At 29.1% G+C, this 27,768-nt stretch overlaps 2 protein-coding genes across 2 annotated transcripts; both read left to right on the top strand.

Moving 5' to 3' along the window:
• The first annotated feature begins 1,699 nt into the window (after positions 1-1,699).
• LOC113389669 lies at positions 1,700-21,746 on the top strand. Its single transcript, XM_026626686.1, has 18 exons — positions 1,700-1,783; positions 3,812-4,037; positions 4,797-4,969; positions 6,229-6,322; positions 6,390-6,580; positions 7,202-7,378; positions 9,342-9,429; positions 9,787-9,958; positions 12,017-12,116; positions 13,736-13,810; positions 13,876-14,008; positions 14,066-14,212; positions 15,564-15,756; positions 18,269-18,393; positions 18,459-18,574; positions 19,486-19,668; positions 21,207-21,359; positions 21,492-21,746. Exons 1-18 carry the CDS (start codon positions 1,700-1,702, stop codon positions 21,744-21,746), a joined length of 2,685 nt encoding a protein of 894 aa, XP_026482471.1.
• LOC113389668 (twinfilin-like) lies at positions 21,622-26,421 on the top strand. Its single transcript, XM_026626685.1, has 10 exons — positions 21,622-21,725; positions 22,157-22,256; positions 22,321-22,398; positions 22,463-22,574; positions 22,634-22,796; positions 22,891-23,024; positions 24,719-24,822; positions 25,593-25,736; positions 25,866-25,984; positions 26,278-26,421. Exons 2-10 carry the CDS (start codon positions 22,232-22,234, stop codon positions 26,419-26,421), a joined length of 1,023 nt encoding a protein of 340 aa, XP_026482470.1. The 5' UTR covers positions 21,622-21,725; positions 22,157-22,231.
• The last annotated feature ends 1,347 nt before the right edge of the window (positions 26,422-27,768 follow it).

Raw genomic sequence — 27,768 nt, 5'->3', positions numbered from 1 at the left:
CAGTATGTTAAACTTTGAAGTATATACTAAAAGTGTACATATATAAAATTTTATGTTTTCGAACAAATTATTGAAGTTTGTTGATACTTAACAAAATTTTGTCACTTACAACTAGTTAACAACGAAAAGAAAAAAAAAATCTAGGTAAAGTTCTAAGACTCACAATACTATACTATACTTCAAATAAATAATTTTAACTTTGCAATTCAGTTTATATAATTCTTATAAATATTAAACAATGTTACAGTATTTATTTATAATAGTTTATTTGAAAACATTTAATATTCCTCGAACATTTCGTTACGGTACGGGAAGTTCCAGCAATTTGCCTTAGGGCACGATGCAATGCACCACTAAACTACATTATTTAAAAAAAAACTAAGACTTTTTAATAGACATAATAATATACTAAGAGAATTCTAATAAGCTTCTTATAGAATTCTGAATAGACTTCCAATATACTTCCAACCAGGGAATGCAATACCGATGGAAAATTTCAATACCGGTATTTCGGTAATTTTTCATTTTAAAACCGGAATACCGGTAAATTACCGGTATTTTTATTATCTTACACAAACGTAAACAAAATTGAAAGTTACTAGTACAAATATAAAAAAATGTATGTACAACTACAACTATATTCAAGTAAACAATAAAATAAAACAATAAGTTTATTTCTTTAACTAATGATTTAACAAAAGTATATGCAATTTAATTAATTCATTATCACTATCGAGTATATTGAGTACTTTTCACCAAAACCAAACAGAAAGACCAAAAACTCATAAAAGATCATATTACATTATTTTAATAAACTGTATTGTCTGTATCCGATGTGTTAAATTAGCATAATTTCCAATATTTAAAAAATAATAATTTTTTTACACTAATTTAAGATCGTATTCTTTGTCAAAATCAATAATAAGTTACTATAATTGCTGAGGATTGTTATTTATCACATTGTGATGCTTCTATAGTATTTTCAAACTTCGAAACCTTTTCGAAAAATAATACTTTATAATTGTAATAAGAAGCAAAAATATTTAGTAATCATCATAATTATTATGTATAAAGTTAGAAAAAAATAAAGATTACGCAAGGGTAATCTGTATGATATAAAATATTTTGGGACAAATATTATTTAAAAATCCGTTACAAAAGATGAAACAAACATCATTATCTATAAGTCAAATTATATTTATCGTGTCACGATATGAAGCCCTTTGGAAAGCAATAAATATTCAGTTTAATGACGAGTAGAGATAATATTTGACATTTGTTTATCCTATAGAATCACTTGAAGATATAGCTGTTTATGCGATTATGGAATTTAAAGATACATTTGTTCCGAGAAATTTAAACATTAGTGTATTATGTATCAAATAGCGCTTATGTAAAAATACCGAAAATACCGGTATTTTTGGAATAAATACCGGTAAAAATACCGCCATAAAATCGGGCGGTTTACCGGTAATTCGGTATACCGGTATACCGGTATTGCATTCCCTACTTCCAACTAATTAATTCAGTAATTCATTGATCTTTACAATGATTTTGAAAATTAGTATTTTACAAAATGTATATTTATTTAAAAAACAAAACCTATCAAAAATTTTTACAAACATTTCACTTATAATGTCATAAAAATTTCTAGTTAATAAATTAAAAACTACAAAAAAATCGTATAAACTAATTTATGATGGCAACAGATAGATTAAATTTAGACTTGCCAGTAACCTCGATCCATGGATATGGTGACGTTAAAGTTTTTGGACATGATACAGTAAGTTATAAAAAATCACATGACACTTGGTACAATTATTTTCCTTTTTTTATGGGCCGAAAATCGAAAATGAAAATTTTTGCATTTCTCGACGTTTTGAAGGTTTCTGAACATTTTGGCATACCTCAGAAACCAAACGGATGTGTGTGTGTTTTGTATGTCTGCATTTTTTCGTCCACGTTTTCGGGCGCACGGATCAACCGATTTGAATAATTTAAGAAACATTCGATCCCTATTGATAGGGAGATGTGCTGATTAGTTTTTGGCAAAGGCAGGTCCAGCCGTTACGGAGATACGGAGCAAAGAGTGCAGAAAATACAAATCGAGTTTTTGAGAGTACGGAGTAAAAAAATAAAAAAATGAAAAATCATTACATCTTTTTTTATTTTCCATAAAATATTTTTGTAATTTTGGATTAGAATTTAAAAAAATTACCCAGACTAAGCACAGTCTAAGCGCCACTCTGGTACAAATGTTTACCCGAGTGCGTTTAGACTGTTTATGTACCTACTGAAGCACTTTTCCAATTTTGTGAAAACTATTGAAAAATGTGAAAATGCCGCCAAGCTAAGCACAGTATAAGTGAAAATGTCGCAGGAAATTATTTGCAAATGCGTTTAGACTGTGACTATACGAGAGCACTTTTTCAATTTTGTGTAAATTAAGCATATTTTTTTTTTTGAAATTGAATTCGAAATGAAATGACGATTGTTGTTAATGTCCTGGAGATAAATTGATTTATGATTTACAATTGATTTTCTCAGATATAACAAACAAGATAGCAAAAATAATGGAAGTTACAGTATTTGTAATAATAAATTTGAAAACGTTTAAAATTGGGTTTGTCGGTTTTTAAAAACCGATTTTAAAAACCGTTTTTTTTTGGTGAAAATTATGGAATTTGAAAACCGTTTTTTTAACGAAAAAAGTCGTTTTTTACTGTATATGTGGAAAATGACAAATATAACCAAATATGAAATATAGATGAAAGCGTTTTTATTCTTGAAATCATATCGGTTCAATAGCATTTGATATCTCATCAGTCTGCAATGGTTCCCACAAAGGTTTTGTATATATTACATTAGATTTTTATAACAGTGTATATATTAATTTAATTTTATACCAGTGTATATTTTAATTTAAATCAGTGTGACTTCTTCTTGAAGAAGTAACTTCCTCTACTCTAACTCAAAAAGAAGAGTTTTAAACCCTAGAAGCCACAAATTAAAGAACAAAAAACTTAGAATTATTATATCAGGCTTTAAAAACAATTAAGCATAATTTGGTCGCTAGTATGAGAGTATTTTCTATTTCAGAAAATTTTGTGAGTAAACAATAAAGGACACGTCTAAGTAGCAATTCGATAGACGATTGAAATCATATTATATTAAACAAAAAATACAATTAGAATGTTTAAAATTAATTAATTAAAATTGCTCGGAACAAACAATACCCGAGTTTAGCTTAATTGTTTTTAAAACTATAATTGATATTAACAAGTGCGTATCTAATATATTGTTTTATTTTATTTTAATTTAATGAATTTTTGTTATTTATTAATGTATTATTTTTATTTATTCAAAAACTTTCCTATCACTATCATAAAAATATTTTCATTCTTATATGTGAAAATGATGCATGAATAACGAATAATTATTTTCAAAGTTATTAAATCAAGATAAACTTTTATTTTTAGTTCTACTAATTAAAATTAAAATAATTTTGTTTACTATCTATAAATTTGAACAATAAATAAATTCAGTCAAATACTGCTCTAAATTACACTAAATTTGCGGATAAATTACAGAATATTCGAGCAAAAATGTATTTTTTATATAAAATTCGAAAACCGGTTAAAACCGGTTTTTTAGTAAAATTAAAATTCGAAAACCGGTTTTCTGAAATGTCGGTTTTTGTATAAACCCTAGTTTAAAATTTCTCGAATATGTCATTACGGTACGGGAAGTTCCAGCAATTTGCCTTAAGGCACGATGCCATACACCACTAGTTTTGTTATTATTTCTCCAGCCTCTGGCAGCCATCCAAGGCACCAAGAAACCCTGTCTGGCACCATGCAGTGTCAACAAACCAGGTTGCGATTCCCGAATGCGAGAATGCAGACGAAGGTACCAGAATCGCACCCCTGTGCAAAAACCAGCAGGGGTTGAAGGAGTCGTCGACCCTTTGGCTTTGGAGCCCTGCGGGAGCGGATCGGCCCTGGAAGAATGCCAGCAACCTGAAGGTAAAGATAATGGTATAAATATATATATATACATATATATATATAAATAAGTCGGGGTTTCTTCCTGACGAAATAACTCCAGAACGCACGAACCGATTTCGACAATTTTGCATTCGTTGGAAAGGTCTCGGGCTCCGCAAGGTTTATAGCTAAGAAAATTAGTTGTGCATGGCATCGTGCCTTAATGCAAATTGCTGGAACTTCACTCTTCGTAATTAAAAATTCGAGTAATGACATTAGTGAGAATTATCAGAATTATGCTTGGTTAAGTCAACGAGCAATTCTTGCCGCAAAGAATAATGATGTACACGCACTGAATTTCACCATTCAATCAAAAATTGCTGGCGATTTGGTGACATACCAATGATTCCGACTGGTCTTCCGTTTGACTTCAAACGATTGCAATTTCCAGTTCGCCTTGCGTTCGCAATAACAAGTCGCAAGGCCAATCGCTTAGTGTTTGCAGGATAAATTTCAAATACATTATTTAGAAAATCATTGTTTTTCACATGGGCAGTTATACGTTGTCTGTTCATGAGATGGAAAATCATCCGCTTTGTTTGTGTTAACGTCACACCAAAAAAACAAAAAATGTGGTTTACCAAAGAGCACTTCAATGAAACGGATAATTTGCGGATTCACTTTCATTTACTTAGAGAAGTTCAACTAAAAAACACTTCATTTTTGTAATCGAAATAAATTCATTACTGTTGTATAATAAAATCAACGATCTAGTTTTGGATATAAAAATATATATCTATTTTTGTGCAGAATATTATCCGACCGGGCCAAAGTTGCCTGAAAGGCGGTATTTGCGTACGGGAGATCCGAATGTCCATTTGACTGAAGAAGGCTTTGACTTTTTATATCCTGATGATGGGGTTTCTGAACCTGAAGTCGTCATGATGTATACTTGGAGCACTAGAAGTCGGATGACTGTTAAAGTAAGATTTTTGAAATTTTTACAACAGATATGTATAACAATCCATCTACTTTGATACCAAATTGTAAAATTAGCAAAGCTTTATTCAAAAATTTTTAAATATTTACAATTGTTTGTAAAAGCCACTACGTCGTTGGTACTAGGGTTTATACAAAAACCGTCATTTTAGAAAACCGGTTTTCGAATTTTAATTTTACCAGAAAACCGATTTTGACCGGTTTTCGAATTTTATATAGAAAATAAATTTTTGCTCGAATATCCTGTAATTTATACGCAAATTTAGTGTAATTTAGAGCAGTATTTGACTGAATTAATTTATTGTTCAATTTTATAGATAGTAAACAAAATCATTTTAATTTTAATTAGTAGAACTAAAAAATAATAGTTTATCTTGATTAAATAACTTTGAAAATAATTATTCGTTATTCATGCATCATTTTCACAAATAAGAATGAAAATATTTTTATGACAGTGAAAGGAAAGTTTTCGAATAAATAAAAATAATACATTAATAAATAACAAAAATTCATTAAATTAAAAAAATATTAGATACATGTTGATACATACTTGTTAATATCAATTTTAGTTTTAAAAACAAAGCTAAACTAGCGTAATGTCTGCTTCGAGCAATTTTAATTAATTAATTTTAGACATTCTAATTGTTTTTTTGTTTAATCAAAATATGATTTAAAAAAACTGAGAACGTCTATCGAATTGCTACTTAGACGTGTCCACAAAATTTTCAGAAATAGAAAATACTCTCATACTTGCGACCAAATTATGCTTAATTATTTTTAAAGCCTGATATAATAATTCTAAGTTTTTGTTTTTTAATTTGCGACTTCTAGGGTTCAAAACTCTTTTTTTTAAGTTTGAGTAGAGGAAGTTATTTCTTCAAGAAGAAGTCACACTGATTGAAATTAATATATACACTGGTATAAAAATTTAAATTAATATATACAAAACCTTTCTGGGAACCATTGCAGACTGATAAGATATTAAATGCTATTGAACCGATATGATTTCAAGAATCAAAACGCTTTCATCTATCCGTTATATTTGGCTATATTTGTCATTTACCGTTTATACAGTGAAAACTGACTTTTTTCACTACAAAACCGGTTTTCGAATTCCATAATTTTCGCTAAAAAAACGGTTTTTAAAACCGGTTTTTGAAAATTGACAAACCCTAATCAATACATCTACTGCAGCACGCATTACTAAAATTAGCATAATATACTATTATATTTTTTTCTCCAGGTGATAACTTATGGAGCAACTGTAGTAGGTATTTCAGTACCAGATGCAAGAGGAATGGTTCAAGATGTTTTACTTGGATTCGACGATCTAGCAGGTAATAATAAGACACGTTTTTCAACAATACAAGAAAATTAAATACAGTATGTGTTTTCTTCCTCCAGGTTACAGGAGACAAAGCAATCCTTATATAGGCGCAACCTTGGGTCGTGTTGCAAATTACATCGAAAATGCGAACTACAAATATCTCCATGACGAGTACGATTTGAGGCCAAATCGTCCACCACATCATTTTAACGGAGGTCGTAGAGGATTTGATAAAAAATTGTGGACTGCCACTCAGGATGGAACTAAGGTAAAGAATAAAGGACTCAAGTTTATACAAAATGTCTATCACATTTTGTTGATACTTTTTATTTATTTATTTATTCATAAGCAAGCCGTAATCAATAATAATAGATATTATTTCAGGCCCTTGTCAAGCTTATTCATAGTTAATATTAAAAGGATAGTAATTTTATAATAATCATAGTAGCTGCACGAATTTCGCTTCTGAAAAAAAGTGCTGAAAAAAAAGCAATCGAACATTAAATACAATGTTCATCATATTAAAGTCTATTTGACCACGAGTCAAGCTCAAAATTCTTGCACAAGGTTGAAAATTATACCCATTTAAAACCGTGAAAATGTTAAATTAATAAAATAGCAATAAAAAAAAACATGGTTGTACAGGCGATCAAATGGTCAGACTGCATAGATAAATGATAAGGATTATGCAAGAAAATAGTTATCGAAATCAAATTGAGGAAATTCAGTAATGTCATAAAAAGCTAATTTTTTAAAAAGTTTAACTAGGGAAGCATGAAATTTTTTGCTAAGTTTTGGATGTTGAGTGGAAGTTTATTCATAAGCTGAATACCCTAACCGTCGATCGGATACTAATCTGTGTATTATTATTTTTGTTGTGTTTTTCTAGATTATAATGAACCTGGTGTCTGAATCAGGTGCCGAAGGTTATCCTGGTAAATTGTTGACGTCCATAACCTTCCAGGTGACTGCTGAAAATAGATTTATTGTCAGTATGAGATCTGCGAGTGATTGTTCGACTCCTGTGAGCCTTACTCATGCACTGAGATTGAATTTGGCGGGACATGTAAGGAAATTAGATTTTTTGTATTTTTTGGGGATCTAAATAGCTAAATCATTCAATCAAATGAAATTTTGTTAGAAGACATTAAAGTAGTCATATTGCAAAATAGTTTGTTCAAATTTTGGAATTATGGTAACTATATTGTGACCCCTAAACGTCTTTGAAAATATGACTTTCTAATCTCTCACCTGGAACACTTCTCAACTTTTTGATTAATACACAAAATTTTGTTAGAAACCTCATCAATTTTACTATTTGACATTAAAGTAGAAGCATTACAAAATATTCTGCTCAAATTTTGGTTTTGTTAACTGTATTGTGACCACTAAACGTCCTTGAAGATAAGACTTTCTCATCCCTCACCTGGATCATTTTTCAAATTTTTGTGAAATGCATGAAATTTTGTTCGAAACCTCATCAATTTTACTATTTGACATTAAAGTAGATGTATTACAAAATATTCTGCTCAAATTTTGGAGTTTTGTTAAGTATATTGTGACCCCTAGATGACCTTGAAGATATAACTTCTTTAACTCTCACCTGGATCACTTCTCAACTTTTTGATTAATACACAAAATTTTGTTAGAAACCTTATAAATTTTAAAATTGGACATCAAAGTGGTCGTATTGCAAAATACGACATTTGCTGAAATTTTGGAATTCTGGCAACTCTATTGTGACCCCTAGACATCCTTGAGACATCCTTTCTCATTCCTCACCTGAATCATTTTTCAAATTTTTGTGAAATGCATAAACTTTTGTTAGAAATCCCAATAATTTTACTAATAGATATTAAAGAGGTCATATTACAAAATAGTTTGCTGAAATTTTGGAATTCTGGTAACTGACCTGTGACTCTTAGACGTCTTTGAAGATATGACTTTCTCATCCCTCACCTGAATCATTTCTCTAATTTTTGTTAAAAACATGAAATTTTGTTAAAAACTTTATAAATTTGAATATTAGACATTAAAATAGTTATAATGCAAAATAGTTTGCTAAAATTTCGGGATCCTGGTAACTATATCGTGACCCCTAGACGACCTTGAAAATATAACTTTTTCAACTCTCACCTGGATCATATCTCTAATTTTTGTTAAAAACATGAATTTTTGTTAAAAGCGTTATAAATTTGAATATTAGACATCAAAATAGTTATAATGCAAAATAGTTTGTTCAAATTTTGGAATTCTGGCATCTGTATTGTGACCCCTAGACATCTTTGAAAATATGACTTTCTTATCTCTCACCTGGATCACTTCTTAACTTTTTGATTAATACACAAAATTTTGTTAGAAACCTTATCAATTTTACTATTTGACATTAAAGTAGAAGCATTACAAAATATTCTGCTCAAATTTTGGAGTTTTGTTGAATATATTGTGACTTCTAGACGTTCTTGAAGATATGACTTTCTCATCCCTCACCTGGATCGTTTTTCAAATTTTTGTGAAATGCATGAAATTTTGTTAGAAATCCCATTAATTTTACTAATAGACATTGAAGTAGTCATATTGCAAAATAGTTTGCTGAATTTTTGGAATTTTGATAACTATATTGTGACCCTTAGACGTCCTTGAAGATAAGACTTTCTTATCTCTCCCCTGGATCATTTCTCTAATTTTTGTTAAAAACATGAAATTTTGTTTAAAGCTTTATAAATTTGAATAATAGACATTAAAATAGTTATAATGCAAAATAGTTTGCTAAAATTTCGGGATGCTGGTAACTGTATTGTGACCCCTAAACGTCCTTGAAGATATGACTTTCCATCTCTCACCTGAATCATTTCTCTAATTTTTGTTAAAAACATGAAATTTTGTTGAAAGCTTTATAAATTTGAATATTGGACATTAAAATGGTCATATTGCAAAATAGTTTACTGAGTTTTTTTTGGATTTCTTGGGAATAAATATAGCTAAATCGTAGGTTTAAACCCAAAAGTAACTTTTTGTTTTTGTTTCAGAATGCTGGTCTTTTGGACATCTTTAAACATCGCATCACTGTCGATGCTGATAAATACGTTGAGAAGAATTTTTTGGGATTGCCAACTGGTAAGATATATAGGGATTATATGCTATTGATTGTTACTTTTTGGTCTAAATATCCATCTATCCTCTCAAAGGCTGCTGTCATGTGTTTGATGTTTTATACTCTCAATTTTTTGTGCTTTCATGTTTGTAAGGTCATTTTATTTCCAGGGCACTCCTTTTTAAATATGTGCCTAAAGCTGATTTCTTAATAAAATAAGTCCCTTTTACCAAACTCTTTGCAACTCTTCTTAAATTATTACCTTGACTTTCCATTTTATTTTATTCAGCACCACCATCTGTTCTCTCCAACTAGTTCATTTACCATTATCATTTATTATTGCATAAAGTGATCTTTTACTCTTTTGTTTTATGTTTAAGGTAAATTGCTAAAAGTAGCAGCAACTCAGTATGATTTTCGTGTCGAAAGAAACATCGGAGGGTTGTTAAGAAGATGTGCAAGACGAGGAATTGACCATACATTGTGCTTGACACACCAACCAGAACCGAAGGACGACGAATATGATGAGGACAATGTTATTTTTGTAGCCAGGTGAGGAAAATATTGATTGATTTTTTTTTCTTCAATTGTCCAAAATCTCTAGAATTATTATTATTTCTATCATTATCTATTATTCAGATTTTTAGACGGAAGAGACTTAAGGAAATTTTAGGTTGCACTTGGATCATTTTTCATTATGACTAGAAAGAGATCAATTAAATACTTTAGAAATATTCTTTTTAAAATTGCTTATAATATTGGAACTATACTAGAAATTTTTTTGGTGTTGCTACATTTTTAGGAAGTATGGATGCAGAAGTTCATTCTTTTACATTTTAGAAAGCATGGAAGCAGAAGTTTTGGAATATAACAAGAGAAACAGGACCCAATGTCCATAATTAACTTCTTTTTTCTCAAACTTTAGCTTCAATTTTTCTTTCATATTCTTTCCCTAATTTTCTTTTTATCCCTTTCCTAAATTTTCTCTTTTTGCTGAAGTTTTGGAAGAAACCAAATGAAGGAAGACCCAATATTCATAATTTTTTTTTTTCTCAAGCTTCAGCTTTCATTTTTCTTAGTCCTTTCGAGACCCTAAACTTTCTCTTCTTGCAGAAATTTTGGAAACAAGGGAAACAATAATTACCTGTTTTCTTCTCAAACTTCAGCTTCTAATTTTTTTGTTTTGTGCTTTGGCTTTCCAGTCCCTGATTTTTCTTGCATAATAAGTTTTTTTTTAAATTACAATATTTATTACAACTGTTAAATAATTCAACATCTAGTAATAATAATAAACAATAACATAAATTTAAATAAATAACAATACAAAGGCTAGAATTTACATTAAAATGATATCCGTAGAATGATGATTTAATATACAATAAAAGCAAATAATAATAAAAATAAAATTAATAAATAAAAAAATCAATACTTACCTCTGCAAGAAATTTTAAATGTACGTTTTTCCTTAGATAATTAATAACTCAAAATTTTCTTAGAAAACTTGTAAATTTTATTATTTGTTTTTATAGTAGACATATTAGAGAATATTTAGGTGGAATTTTAAAATTGTATTACAATCTGTTTGTCCTGAAGAGCTCTCCAAAACAACACTTACGTCTACAAGATATGTTAAAAGTATGTTTTATCTTAGATATGTTGTAACTCAAAATTTTCTTAGAAAACTTGTAAATTTTAGTATTTGTCATTATAATAGACACATTGAAGAATATTATATTCGAATTACAGAATTGTGTTGCAAACAGTTTGTCCTGAAGAGCTCTTCAAAACAACACTTACGTCTATAAGAAATGTTAAATGTACGCTTCATCTTAGATAATTAATAACTCAAAATTTTCTTAGAAAACTTGTAAATTTTAGTATTTGTCATTATAGTAGACATATTAGAGAATGTTTAGGCGGAATTTCAAAATTTTATTACAATTGGTTTGTCCTGAAGAGCTCTTCAGAACAACACTTACGTCTACAAGAAATGTTAAAAGTACGTTTTGCCTTAGATAATTAATAACTCAAAATTTTCATAGAAAACTTGTAAATTTTAATACGTGTCTTTATTTATAGTACACATATTAAAGAATATTATACTAGAATTTCAAAATTGAGTTGCAAACAGTTTGTCCTGAAGAGCTCTCCAAAACAATACTTACCAAAATGTACTACCTAACCAGGACATTTTTCTACAAAATTATTTAACTTTCAAAATATTTGTGGAACATAAAAAGTGAATTTGACAAACTTATATAAAATTATAATATATACGTATATATATATATATATATATATATATATAATAAATAAAATTTTTGAATAATAAAATAATACTAGAAAAACAATAAAGTTGAATTAAAACAATAATTAGTCCAACAATTGCATACTTTCAAAGATCTTTAGACATTTTTTTGTCCATCAATTTTTCTAAAAATGGATTTAATTTAGACAGCAGACTTTTTTCCTTCACAATCTTGACATGTCCCATTTTACACTCTCATGTTTTTTTTTCTTTAGAGTCCGTGTCTCTGATCCGGTTAGAGCCTTACTTATAGAATATTTGAATTTAATTTAGGTGCTATTAATAATTTAATTATTTTCTAGGATTTTGCATCCGGATTCTGGTCGCGTTTTGGAAATTTACAGCAACCAGCCCGGTTTGAATTTTAGCACCTGCAATGATCTTCCTGACCATGGATACGATGTAAGTAGTTTAGTGAAAGTTTATTGATCAAGTGATCGATTTTTAAAGGATTTTGGAACCCGCACTTTTGGTTATACGTCGTGATATTTAAAATCATCCCCTTCCCCAACTACATCATAAAATTCCCCAAATAAATCATCCCCCTTCCCCAAATATCACGTGTATTTTTGGTTATGCAAAATTTTTCGAATTAAAATTCATGTAAAAAATAAATACAAGTGCTATTTTACTAGATCCCTCCCTCCCCATATGATATGTTGAGGGTAAAGGAGTTTTTTTTTATAACGAACCGTTTACGCATACCAGATTAGGTCTTTTATCTGGGTATGTCGGGCTCAATATCTTCTGGGTATGCAACCTCTGCTTATCTCTAGCCTAGCATAGAAAAATTTCATATGTAACCACCAATTTTCAATCAGCGAGGATGAAACTAGATAAAATTTACAACATTTCTTAGGGAACACTCTTATAAACTCCGATATAAAAGTTTTGAATAAAAGGACTTTGAATTCGATACTTCATTCTTTAGTAGCAATAAATAGAAAATTTGGGACGACTTGTACGTTGAAAACGCTCCAATGTGGAAGTAATACAATTTGGGGTTGATTAATGAGGGAAGGGCAGTGGTGCAAAATCTGAAATTCTCTATTTAAATACTAGATATTATAATGTTTTTATTGCATTAGTTTCATTTGATTCTGCTCGTTCATTTTTTTTTTCTATACTTGGAGCTTGTACGTTGCAAATGATTCAGCATAGACGTAAGTACAATTTGTGGTTGATTGGAGACGTAAGGGCAGAGGTACAAAACCTGAAATTAAGTAATTTAAAACTAAATATTATATTGCTTATAATGCCTTGATATAATTTGATAATTTCAGTTCAATATAATGTTCCCATACTAAATGCCTTAACATTATTTTAGGGATAATTTGTGACAAAACGGTGGTTGTAATTTTTATAAAAATCTGTGATTTTATAATATTATTATCAAAGATTATTTTTTTATTTTTTGACCTCAATACAGACTTTTTTTCTGCACTATATTACCTATCTTCACGAAACATCTCATATTAGGGCGGTCCGGCCGTCATGGGGTACTGATTTTAGTAGCTATTTTCGATTTTTTTTTGGTTTAATTTTGGTGGTGCAAATTAGTACAAATTCGAATTAATCAATTTTCGTTTAATTTTATTTATTTTCTTCAAAAACAAAAAGTGGTCTTGCTAGCTTAATATTAAAGCTGGCAGCGTCACGTGTTTTTTTCAAACGGCACGTAGTACTAAATTTTTTTTGTGGTGCAAATTAGTGCAAAATAAGTACTAAATAATACAACAGGCCCGGATCGATTTTGCTAATTTGGTCTTGCTAGCTTGAGAGAGGTAACACTTTTATACACTCCGATATAAAAGTTTTGAATAAAACCAACTTTGAATTCGATATTTCATTCTTTAGTAGAAAATTCGAGACATTATTTTGGTTTTTGTCAAATAACTCAAAAATATCATATGGAACTACCTCTTTTCAGTTAGTTAGGGTGCTTTTATTAAAACATTGGTAGCAAATATTATGGTAAAAAAGTCTGGAGAAAATTTAGGTCTATTATTATTGTTTTTTAGTTATTGCCTGAAGATCCCGACGATAAAGAAAACGTGTACTTGAGGCCAGTCGACACAGTTAACGAATACACCCAGGTAAAAAAAATTAAATAAATCACTTTAATATTATTTACTATATCACTAACATTTTTTATTATTAGGTTATAGAAGATGATATAGATTTTGAAATGTTTCCTGAAGATGACGAGGAAGAAGAAGAAGAAGACATGGCCAAAGCTCATGTAGAAGGTGACCTGAGCGAAGCTGAATTAAATTTGAGCCCTTCAGAAATTGGTAACATTTGAAAATAATGCATGAAATAATTTTTGTTTATTTAATTTTCTTCTGCAGAAGCTCGTCTGGCGTTTCGGAAACAAAGTGCAGCGGCCAAAAAATCAGACGTTTACCAAAGAATTTCTTTGATCACCAAGAAAGGAATAGAAGCCAAGAGCTCCGTGGAAGCCACTGCAGAAGAACAACTTGTTCCTGTCAAAATACGTAAATAAAAATATTAACTAGTGGTGTATGGCATCGTGCTTTAAGGCAAATTGCTAGAACTTCCCGTACGGTAATGAAATATTCGAGAAATTTTAAACGTTTTCAAATATATTATTACAAATACTGTAACTTTCATTATTTTTGCTATCTTATTGTTATATCTGAGCAAATCAAATGTAAATCATAAATCAATTTATCTCCAGAACGTTAACAATCGTCATTTAATTTCGAATTCAATTTCAAAAAAAAAATAGTTGCCTAATTTACACAAAATTGAAAAAGTGCTCCCGTATAGTCACAGTCTAAACATTATTTGCAAATAATTCTATAATAATTTTCGCTTATACTGTGCTTAGCTTGGCGGCATTTTCACATTTTTCAATAGTTTTCACAAAATTGGAAAAGTGCTCCGGTATATAAACAGTCTAAACGCACTTGGGTGAACATTTGTACCAGAGTGGCGCTTAGACTGTGCTTAGCCTGGGTAATTTTTTGAATTTTTAATCCAAAATTACAACTACTGAGGCGCATTTCATCGTGCCTTAAGGCAAATTGCTGGAACTTCCCGTACCAAAAATTATTTTTTTTTCAAAAGTAACATTTTTGAAAAAAAATTACTCTGAAAAATTAGATTTTTGAGAAACTATATTTTTGACAAAAATTTACTTTTTTTTGAAAAAAAGACTTTTTGAAGAAAAATGTATTTTGAAATATTTTGGAAATTCTGAACTTTTTTTCGTACTGCTTTAACTGCATAGACACGAAATATCAAAGCGCGTAAGCGCCGCGTCGCCGTCTTACGGATGAACATTAATACGGGACCCATGGGAATGTAAACAAAATTTGTACTTATTGTTAAAATCTCTATAAAATATCTGATAATATGATGTGCATATGTCTAATGATCATTTTTGACCGCCAAATGGCTTTTTTTTACCTTTTTTACTAGATCTCCGAAACCGCTAGACCTGCCTTCATGAAAATTTGATCAGTTCTTCATCTTGTCAATACAAGTAAAATGTTTTTTGAATTATTCAAATCGGACGCTCCGTTCTCTTAAAAACTGAGTTACCGTTTTCGGCACTTTTTTCCCCGTATTTTCGGAACGGCTAAACCTGCTTTCGCCAGAAACTAATCAGCTCGTCTGTTTTTAGAATTATTCAAATCGCTTCATCCGTCTTCCCGAAATTGTCGACGAAAATTTGTATCCACACTCACACACATCCATTTTTTCTGAAGAATGCCAGTAAAATGTTCAGAAACCTTCAAAACGTCGAGATATGCAAAAATTTTTATTTTTGATTTTTAATTAAATTAATAAGTAACTTTTTCTAATTCAATCTTTCCCCAGAGCGTAAAGTTTCCGATCCCGATGCCGGTGGTGCCGAATGGTGGGGCAAAACACCACCAGGAGCTGAAGATTTGTACGAATCAGCCAGGGAAGCAAGGATGAAGGCTTTGAAAGGGTTTGATGAGACTAGTGAACATGGTGCTGCTTGTTCTAAGGATTGCCCTTGTAGACTTACTGAGGATCAACGACTCAAGTAAGGAAAGATAATAGACATATAAGTAAATAGAAGGGTAGATAAGTAGACAAATCGACAGGTGGTGAATATTATTAACTTCCCGTAGGGTAGTTATAGTAATGGGTCGAAAATCGAAAATCAAAATTTTTGCATTTCTCGACGTTTTGAAAGTTTCTGAACATTTTTAAAGGGCATACCTCAGAAAAAATGGGGGTGTGTGTATGTGTTTTGTATGTACGCATTTTTTCGTCCACGTTTTTGGGCACACGGATCAACCGATTTGAATGGTTTAAAAAGCATTCGATCCCTATTAATAGGGAGAAGTGCTGATTAGTTTTTGGCAAAGGCAGGTTTAGCTGTTACGGAGATATGGAGCAAGGAGTGCAGAAAATAGAAATCGAGTTTTTGAGAGAACGAATCATCCGATTTGTATGATCCAAAAACATTCAGTTCATAATGACGGGGAAAAGTGGTTATTAGTTTTGAAACCGCTGGGCAAAGGTAGGCCCAGCGGTTTCGGAGATACAGAGCTAAATGCTAAAAAATGGCAGTTTTTGAGAGAACTAAGCGTCCGATTTGAATGATCTAAAAAACTTTCTTCTTGTATTGACAAAACAATTGCTTTTGAGGATAAAAAAATATTGCATATTTTGAATTGAAATTAAAAAAATTACCCAGGCTAAGCACAGTCTAAGCGTCACTCTGGTACAAATGTTTACCCAAGTGCGTTTAGACTGTTTTTATACTGGAGCACTTTTCCAATTTTGTGAAAAACTATTGAAAAATGTGAAAATGCTGCCAGGCTAAGCACAATATAAGTGAAAATGTCGCACAGAATTATTTGCGAATGCGTTTAGACTGTGACTATACGGGAGCACTTTTTAAATTTTCTATAAATTATTTTTTTAGAATGAAATTGAATTCGAAATGAAATGACGATTGTTATTGTTCTGGAGATGAATTGATTTATGATTGACATTTGATTTTCTCAGATATAACAGGATAGCAAAAATAATGAAAGTTACAGTATTTGTAATAATTTTTGAAAGCGTTTAAAATTTCTCGAATATTTCATTACGGTACGAGAAGTTCCAGCAATTTGCCTTAAGGCAGGATGCCATACATCACTAGATAGAATTTCTTCTGAATTTTTATAATTTGCTTCAGGATTCCAATGGCAATTTTTATAATTAGTGATAAATTATCTCAGACTGCTAGTATGTGGATTTTTCTAAGATTGGTCTCAATTCTTCACATATTTATTTTTTTAAGAGTTTTCTTCATAATCGTAAACAGTTTGTTTATCTTAATGGATTCTTGAACAATATTGAAAATATCAGTTCAGGTGTTCCTCAGGAATCCATTATTGGTCCACTACTATTTATTATTTTTATTAATGACATATCTGATTATATTAGCTGTTCACATTTATTATTTGCAGATGATCTCAAACTATATCTCAAAATAAATTCTATTGATGACAGGTTATTATTACAGTTTCAACTTGACTCCTTCCACTCTTGGTGTGTCTATAACAAATTACATCTAAATATATCAAAGTGCAAGATTCTTAGTTTTTCACATAAGCGCGTTCCAATACATTTTGATTATAAAATTTCTAACACCAGCATTGATAGATGTAATAAAATTTCAGATTTAGGAGTTTTATTTGATTCTAGTTTGTTTTTCACGGATCATATAACTGATATTTGAAATAGAGCACATAAATCTTTAGGTTTGATAATGAGAAATTGTAAACAATTCAATTCTAACAATGCACTTCTTTGCATGTACTATTCTATTGTACGTTCAAAATTAGAATATGGTTCCATTATTTGGTATCCTCATCAAACCAACAACTCGGATGCGATAGAGAAGGTTCAGCGAAAATTTCTGAAATATCTTTATTATAAAACATATAAAATTTACCCTGAACGTGGCTTTGACCACAACACTTTACTAAAAGAATTTGGTATTCCTTCCCTTGCCTCACGTCGATTTATCTGTACAATTATGTTCTTATTTGAACTTTGCAATAATTCTATAGACTGTCCTCTTATTCTTAACCAATTGTTCTTTAATGTTCTAAGGCTATCTACGCGTTCACAATTATTTTTCAATTATCCTACTCCTAAATCTAATTCTCTCTTAAGTTCGCCTATTTTACTTATGTCCTCTAACTTTAACTTAATTAATATTGAAATAGATATTCACAACACTTCACCTAATCAAATAATCTCCATTTGCACAAGTTAACTTTTTTATTTTCTTTTCAAATATCTCATTATTTTATCTTATTCTGTTTATAAATAATATTGTTACATTCTGCATTATATGTAATTTTATGTTAAGCATTTTATTTAATAATATATATTGTAATTTTGTGTATATTTAATTGTTATTCATTATGTAAAACAATTGTATTTTTGAGTCCTCTTGGAAGAAATCTGTGGACTATATATTTAAAATAAATAAATAAATAAATAATAAACGTGAAGGGGAATAGTTTTTTCACCATTTTTTTCCTTAGGCAACTGAAAATGCTAGAGGAACTCCGTGAGCAGGAAGAAGCCGAAAACGAACGAAGGCGGAAAGAACAAGAAGACTTGGCTCTTGCTGAACAGCAAAGGCTTGCAGAAGAAGCTGAAGCAGCCCGTTAGTATAATTTATTAAAATTTTAATAATTTAATTAAAGTAGTTTATGGAGTTTTGTTGACCAGGTTTGAGAGCCCTGGAGGAAGAAATGAGAAGAAAACTTGAAGAGCTGGAAGCTGAAGAAGATGAGGATGAAGGTCCTGGTGGGAGCCAGGAAGGGGAAGGAGAAGGAGAAGACGAGGTATGCACTACATTGGCACTTTCCTTCCCAAATATTACTTAAGGGGCACAACTAGTGTGAAATTTTCAAAAAATCTAGTTTTCAATTTTTTCATATTTCGATAGGTTATACCTTTAAAAATAACATGCCAAAATTTTAAATCGATATCTTAAATAGTTTTTGAGTCACAGCCATTTGAAGAGTATATACATAGTATATAGTATAACGATCATTTTATCTTTAAACGCGTTTTTTCTCGAAACAACATTTTCCGAATTTGCTGCAGCGATTACTCAAAAACAAATGATCCGATCACTATCGATTTTTTTTACATGTTCTATATATAGTTCTCCGTAAAATAAACTATCGATTTTTTGATCGGATCAAAAATCGAATTTTAGCAGTCCAAAAACGACCAAAAGTTTGGGTAAAATTCGACTTTTTTTAAAAAACGCCGTCATTTTGACAATTTTTGATTTTTTTCTTTATCGTAGTCCATTTTACAGACAATATTATCTAGTTTAACGAGATTTTTTTTTAAAGAAATTCATCCACGTAGAAGGCCGGAATCACTGCAGCAGTGAAGGGCCTTTTTTTGTCGCGCCGTTGGAGATCGACGATAACATAAAAAATATTAGGTTTTTTCTTCAAAAAATTTTACGATGTATTCTTAACACATGTATAAATATATTCCTAAAATTTTGAAATGATTGCTAAAGTAGTTTTTGTAATATAAATTCCCAAAAATCACCTTTTTTTTTAGGCGGTTACACTAGTTGTGCCCCTTAACTAGTATAGAATTTTTTTCTTGCTATCCAAATTTTGCCGCTCTGGGCAGTAGCCCCGACTGCCCCTACTGTAAATCTAGCACTGACTATCCTTCCCAAATAGTACAAATTTTATTTAATTTTTTATTTATTTTATTTTTTTAGGATGAGTACGGTCTAGGTGGTGACTATGGCTATGGCTACGGAGGCAGAGATTCTTTGAGGTACCAAAAAGGCGCCCATCGTGTTGGCCTGGAGGAGGTCGATAGTACCTTAAGGGACCCTGTGTGTAAAGCCTGCAAGGAACCTTCTGAGGACGAGTACGAGGTGGCAGTTAGCGAATCGGAGGTGAGAAGTAGATTATTTTATTCTTATCTTGAAATCTTATATATAAAAATGAGTCGCAAAATGTGTTGGTGAGCGCATAACTCAACAACGCCTGCACCGATTTGGCCAATTCTTTATTTAAAACGTTCGTTGAAGTTCAAGGATGGTTCTTACGGCGAGAAAAAATCGAATAATTGCCGGAAAAACCCTAAAAACCCGGCCCTTTTCTTTTTCACATACAAACGTTTTCTAACTAAAACGTAGAATCAATTTGAGCTTCATTGCTATTATATAAAGTTCATATTAAATTACAAGCACTCGCTGTATACTCCTTCTAAACGATTATGCGGATTTTAATAGATCTTTCTGAAGTTTGTTAAGAAAATCTTCTAGGATGTATGTGATTATAAAGTACTGGGATGTATGTGCAATATTGTAGAAAAAAATGGAAAAAAATGCAAAAAACGACATGTCATTGTTTGCATTGAAAACCAATGAAAACTATCATTTGCCTAAAATTTTAATTTACTTATGAACCTAGACAATATTAGAATATGTATAATAAATTTATGATTATTAATAAGAAAAATGAAATTTTTAAATTATTATTGCTAAAAAGCAGTTGGGACATGCCAGAAATTAGAATAATATAATTTACAGTATATGTATGGCAGATTGAATGTTACTCATATGAACATCATTTTATTTAAAGCGGTTCTGCATTTAATATCGCTCATATTATAAATGTATACGCATTTTGGAGTGAAGAGTAATTTAAAAAACAATAATTATTATTTTTAGGTAAAAATTAGTATATTATATTAAAAAAATTGTAGACATGGGTACAGGACAACGTCTGACGGGTCATCTAGTATATAATGAAAATGATTAATATCAGGTTTGCTGCCATCTTTTTTGGTATGTTTTGACGTTGATATTTTAAAGTACAGGGTAAAAATGTGTAACTGGGATTAAATTGGGTGACGTCGCTGTCACCAGGTAAACGATCACATGGTCAACCTTGTAACTAAAATATTTTTTGTTAGTTTTTTTCTGATTTTGAGCTCTGTTATTTAGTTTACGATACCTGAATTTATAAAGCAGTTGGAGGAGGAGTACATAAATTAGCAAAAAATTGAAAAACATGATTCTGATGCATATATATATATATATATAATATATATATATATTATATAAATATAAATTTTAGGGTGGTCCTTAATATGGACATTTTCGAATTTCCTTGCTCCCAAGGGCCCAAATGGTTCCAAATTTCAATTCTCAACAATCCTCTGAAAGTTTTAGCTCTTAATTTTGTCTTTTTTTTATTTCCAAAATTTTTTCCCTGCTATTTCCATACGAAGTTTGATTGAATTGCGCTCTATCTAAAAGTTAATATTAAGAGCTATAACTTTCAGAGAGTTGTCTTTTATCAATTTGGAACCATTTGAGCCCCTGGGAGCAAGAAAATTCGAAAATGTCTATATTAAGGACCAACCTAAATTATATATGCATATATATCCTTGTCATTATATTAAGGAGATTTTCTTTTTATTTAGGAAGGAGACGAAGAAGGTGTTACATCTGATATTGCACTTTTGAGAAAATTAGGACCACCAGCAAGTTTTATAGAAGGAAAAGAAGGTGCTAAATATTATAAAAATTGTGCAATTGGACTGCAGACACAGAAGTATCCTGATGCCTTGCACCATGTAAGTATAAAACAAACAAACTCAAATATTTATAATATTTTGGATTTAATTCTTGAGGAGTTGCAATTTTTCTCACATTTATATATATATATATATATATATATATACATATATAATTCCTTTATCTTTTAGAAAAACTTTCCCTCAATCATCCTTCATCCTGGTGACTTCTACTACCACAAAACCGAGTACAGGTTCGGTCTAAAGGTTCGTCCTGGTGTCCTGATTAAAAAGGATGTTTCGACGGAAATTTCTCCTGAAGATGATGAAAAAGAAAAAGTTATTGGACTTGAAGACGAAAGTTGTATTAAAGAATGCGACGATTTGTGTCGGAAAATTGTCATGATTGTTGATCCGTGCTGCGAGGTTAAGGAGAAAAAAATATAAAAATATAACAGATATATATATATATATATAATATATATATATATATATTAAATGGAACAATTGAGATCAATCACTTAATTAATAAACCTTTTCTGTAATTTCCAACATTTTATTCATATTTTTAATAATTATTCACTAATTTATTGCCTAAATTGTGAAAATTTAAGAGTTTCTCTAAACAAACACTGTTTTAATTCATTTATTCTACATATTTTACAAATTCAAATTTAATTCCACTCTATTCCATTCAACTCTTTGCTTTCCAATAAGATTCTTTAATGTCTCCCATCTATATAAGTTTGACTCATTCTTCTCTCTGCTCTCAACTGTCAAATGTCAATCTAACACATAAAATTCTTATCAGAACAAATTAATCGGCGTTATTTTGACTAATTAATTATTATTTACAGTTTTGTCGACGTCAGTTTGCTCAAACATTAATTCTAAGTACTGTTCTAATATCTGTGATAATTGTTTAATTTAAAATGTCTCATCAAACTGGCATTAAAGGTAAGGCAATTGGAATTTGTTAAAAATAATTACCATGGAATAACTTTTATATTTCTTTTACCAGGTAATGAAGGTTTGAAGAAGATTTTTGGAAAGTCAAAAGATGGGAAGATACGTGCTATTAAAATCAGTATTGAAAATGGTAAATAGTAAAAAATACATATTTAGTTGTAATATTTTTGTAATTGCTTGTTTCAATGTTGCAGAGGAGCTTAATTTGTCTGCACACAAAGAAGTGAAGAGTTCTTTTCAAAAGGATTATGAAAAAATGGTTATGCCCATGATCGAGGAGGATGTACCATGTTATATTCTATTCCGGTAGGATACAATTGTATATATAATAAAAGAACTGTTTATCAATATCTAATTTTTTTTAGGTTAGATACTAAAAACACATTAGGTTACGACTGGCTTCTCATAAGTTGGACTCCTGATAGTGCCAGTGTGCGCTTCAAAATGCTATACGCTTCAACAAAAGCAACATTGAAGAATGAATTTGGAACGGCACATATAAAAGATGAACTGCATGCAACTACCATGGTAATGGAATCCTTTATTATTGATTTATATTTATATATTTATCCGATCATTTAATGGGAATGTGCCTAGTATATTTATTGCTGATTTGTTTTAGGATGAAGTGACATACAAGGGTTATACAAAGCATATAGAAGCAATGGTTGCCCCGGCTCCTCTGACGATGAGAGAAGAAGAATTGAAAGAAATTAGGCAGACTGAAACACATGTGGATATTAGTACTAATACAAGGTACATTATATATTATATAATGTATATATATATATATATATATATATATATATATATGTCTTATATAAAAAAAATTTCTGTAATGGGGTATAAAAGGTTAAATTCTCCTAAACGATTATTGGGATTTTCATAAATCTTCCTGAAGTTTGTTAAGGAAATTTTCTAGGATTTTTTGATTCATAGAAATATAGTTAGATTGTAGAAATAAATAGAAAAAATTGCAAAAAACTGCTTATCATTGATTGACATTGAAAATATTTGAGGCATTGTTTGACATTAAAAACAAATGAAGACTGTCATTTGCCAAACATTTCCATTCACTTATAGGCTAAGACAATATTAAAATATAATAAATTCATGATTATAAATAAGGAAAGTGTAATGTCTACATTATTATTGCCGAAAAGCAGCTGAGATGTGCCAAAAATTAAAATAATATAATAAAATACAGTCAGCATGCATCTGACGGTTGTGGACTGTCAGTGATTGCACATATGATTCTATTTGACAGATTATTATTTTTTAACTAATGCAGTCGTGTTTTGCCTTACTTTACTAAATCACAATACGAAAACAAAATTTACTCATTCAAAAAATTATTTAGAAGTATCATTGTGTCAAAAATTCATATGTTTGGCATTGGATACAGAATATTTACTCAAGTCAATGGAGCATTTTGTGTCAGAATTTTTTGATAAAATTAGAATTAAAAGAGTTTAATCCAATTAATGCAGGGGGTGGTGAAGGAGTGCAAATTGTTTTCACTTCTGAACTTAAGATTAAAATTATTTCCAAAATATTAAGCTAATTGGAGCACTGTAAAAAAAATTCCAGGGCACACGTTTTTTTTTCCACTTCATTTACTGCAATAATTTTGTTGATCGTAGATTGAATAGAGCACATGAGAACAGGATTTGACAAATTAATTCACTTCAAATATGAACTTAGGTAATAATGTATATTGAATTATTAGTGAGAAAAATGTAATTTATATATTAAAATACTAAAAGCCAGTTAAAATGTGGTACAAAATTATAAAAATTATTGAAGCAATTATTTTGTATAGAAAAATCCAAGGTGATATTGTACCTTTACCGCGAATGCTATATATTAATTCTTTTTGAATTTGTTATACCTTTTAAAAGGCTTCAATTTTTAACATGTGTACTTTTTCTATGACCATAAATCACAAAGGCAGACGACGATTCAATGTGTGATAAATTTGGAAAATCAATGTTTTAGTCGTGAATAAACAAAAAATCGTTCATTTATACATCCACATCTACAGGTATGACTAAAAATATTGTATAACCCTTGGCATTAAAATAAATTGAGCTATTGGAAATAAATTTGTTCTATAAATTTGCAGTGTATAATTTTTAATATACAATTTTATTGAACATATTTTAATATTTGTTAAAGGAATAATTAAAGTGTTAACTGTGGAAATTGAGAATTTTATATGAAGCAGTTCTACATTTAACATCACTCATATATTGGTGTAAATAGTAATTCGAAAAACAATAATAATTATTTTTAACTTAACAGTAAATATTAGTATAGGATATTTAAAAAAACCTAGATGTGGGTACAGAACAACGATTGTCGGGTCATCTAGTATATATATATATATATATATATATATATATATATATATATAATTGTTTTTTAAATTACTATTTCTTTTTTTACAGACAACAAACATTAAGTGGTGTTGCTTTCCCAATTACTGAAAGTGCTATGCAAGGGATTAAAGATATGGCTAGAGATTCTTATAACTATCTTCAATTTAAAATAGGTATTGTCACAATATTTTATAATTATATATTTTGTATATATTTTATTTGTTATTCATTATGTAAAAAAATTGTATTTTTGAGTCCTCTTGGAAGAAATCTGTGGGATATATATTTAAAATAAATAAATAAAATAAATAATAGGTTAGAGCAGAGCATAAGGGTCCACTTTGCACTTTAAGTAATTATACATTGAAAAACCAATAAAAAACATGTATCAAACAAACAACTATTGATGTAAAATTCACATCATAATTGTTGGAATAATATTTTGTCCTCTACTTTAAAATAGTATGCTTAAACAATTTCAAACTAACTTATTTTTATAATATATTTTTTTAATTACAATATTTATTACAACTATTAAATAATTTAACATCTAGTAACAATAATGAACAATAACATAAATTTAAATAAATACAAAATAAAGGATAGTATTTTCATTAAAATGACATCCGTAGTATGATGATTTAATATAAAATAAAAGCAAATAATAATAATAATTAAATTAACAAATAAAGTAAATAAAATTTCTGAATAATAAAAATAATACTAGAGAAACAATAAAGTGGAATTAAAACAATAAGTGACAAATAATAATAAATATAACAAAATAACAGGAATAATAAGATAATAATAATAATAATAATGTAGTATTTACAAATGGCTATATATATATATATATATATATATATATATAGTATATATATATATTATATAGATCATTGGGAATTTTTCTTTTAATGGTGGACATCTTTATTTATTTTTACAGAATTTGCAGAAGAAAAAATACACCTGGTAAAAGCTGCCAATATAGATTTAAATAATTTAAAAAATGAAGTCCCTGAAGACAGTGCGAGGTATCATCTTTATAATTTTAAACATACACATGAAGGAGATTATACTGAAAGCATAGGTTAGTATTGAAAGTAATCTCTCTAATAATAAATATAAGTATAGATATAAATATAAATATAAGTATAAATACAAATATAAATATAAATATAAATATTACATTTGCTTATTAATTGATTTCATGTTTTAGTTTTTATTTATTCAATGCCTGGATACAATTGTTCTATAAAGGAAAGAATGCTTTATTCAAGTTGTAAAGCACCATTTTTGGAGACTATACAGAGTTTGAATCTTCCAATTACGAAAAAGGTAAATAATGAAATATATATATATATATATATATATATATATATAATTGTATAATTTTCTCCTTTTTATATATTTATATTTATTATCAACTCTGTATTTATCTAATATGTTTTTTAGATTACTGAATGATGATACACATCAAGTGTCGAAACGTTTAATGGAATAAATAATTTTTCTATTTAATCTTTTTTTAATTTGACGATTGGGCTGCAAAAATATTCCATAAATATATATATATATATATATATATATATATATATTATTTTTATTATTTTAATTATTTCTTTGTTCAGCTTGAAATAGATTCAGGGAGTGAACTGACCGAAGAGTTTCTCCAGGACGAGCTGCATCCGAAAAAGAACCTGCATCGGCCTCTTTTTGCAAAACCGAAAGGACCCCCCAACAGAGGTGCTAAAAGACTCACCAAACCCAATTAATATGTATGAGGTTATATATATAAATATATATATATATATTATATATATATATATATATATATATATACTATTATTTTTGTTTGAATTAATAGACTTTTTAGTAGCGACGCTTCGAAAATATATTTGACGTCGATATGTTGTTTCTGTGATCAAAATCGATCATTGCCTAGAGCTTGCTTCCGTCTTGAATTATAAATAAATAATAAATGAATAAAATATACTATTGGAATAAATAGTTATACATCGGTTGCCACAGCATAATGCGAAATTTTTGATGTCTTTTACTTCACTTATGTTTTTTTTTAATTTTTATACCATACTCTCATACATACAAGAAATTATTAGCAGTATATTGGCCTAATGATGTATTTTTTCACTTTTTTTATTTCAACTTCCAATCAACTGTATTTTAGAGTATGAGAAATATTTAAGACTTAAAAAATTCTTTTTAAATTATTGTAAGACTTTTATAAAAATTATATTATTAGTATAGTATAATTTTGAGCAAAATAAAAGGTACGTTCCATTTTCAGGACATCTGTCAAGAGACATGATTTTAATAAGATTTTTAACAAACAAAATATATTTAAGAAAAGTAGAAATTTGTGGGCTTTTTAATAGAAAATGATTAAAATTGTGGAAAAAAAATGTACAGAAATATGACAATATAATCAAAATGAAAGGGTTAAAAATAAATGAGTGGATTATATAACAAAATATTAGAAATGTTAAAAAATTAGAAAGTTGTAAGAAAAGGTTACTGAAAAAACAGAATTAATTACCTGTATGATTGATTATACACTAACAATTTTTCACTAAAAAAGATTTTATCAAAAAAATTGATTTTATAAATTTTTTTTCAGACGAAGAAACAAATTTTGTAATTCAAAATTTCTTTAAATTATGTCTTTTTTGAGTTTGTTATGTGTTTTTAACATTATTTTTAATATTTTGTTATATAATCCACTCATTTGTTTTCATCATTTTCATTTTGATTATATTGTCATATTTCTGTACATTATTTCATCCACAATTTTAATCATTTTATATAAAAAAAAAATCCACCATCTTCTGCTTTTCTTAAACATATTCAAAATTTTGTTTGCTTAAATCTTATCAAGATCATGTTTCTTGACAATTGTCCTGAAGATGGAACGTACCTAGTTCCGAAACGTCGACGTAAATAAATAAAGAAATGTTTTTTTTTGAAAAACTTTCTTGTTTTTTTTACTTTTTGGATTTTTTGTTCGGCGCTCTACAAAATATTTACGTTCATATATCCAATATTGCATACAAAATGAATTGCTATAACTGCCCATCAACTTATGTGGGTGAAATTGGACAAAA

This window comes from Ctenocephalides felis, unplaced genomic scaffold, assembly GCF_003426905.1.
Source record: "Ctenocephalides felis isolate EL2017-DRISC unplaced genomic scaffold, ASM342690v1 CF-g0.4_SCAFFOLD_03573, whole genome shotgun sequence".
NCBI lineage: Eukaryota > Metazoa > Arthropoda > Insecta > Siphonaptera > Pulicidae > Ctenocephalides > Ctenocephalides felis.
Note: the sequence above shows the minus strand (reverse complement) of the source record. Positions and strands in the feature narration are given on the sequence as shown.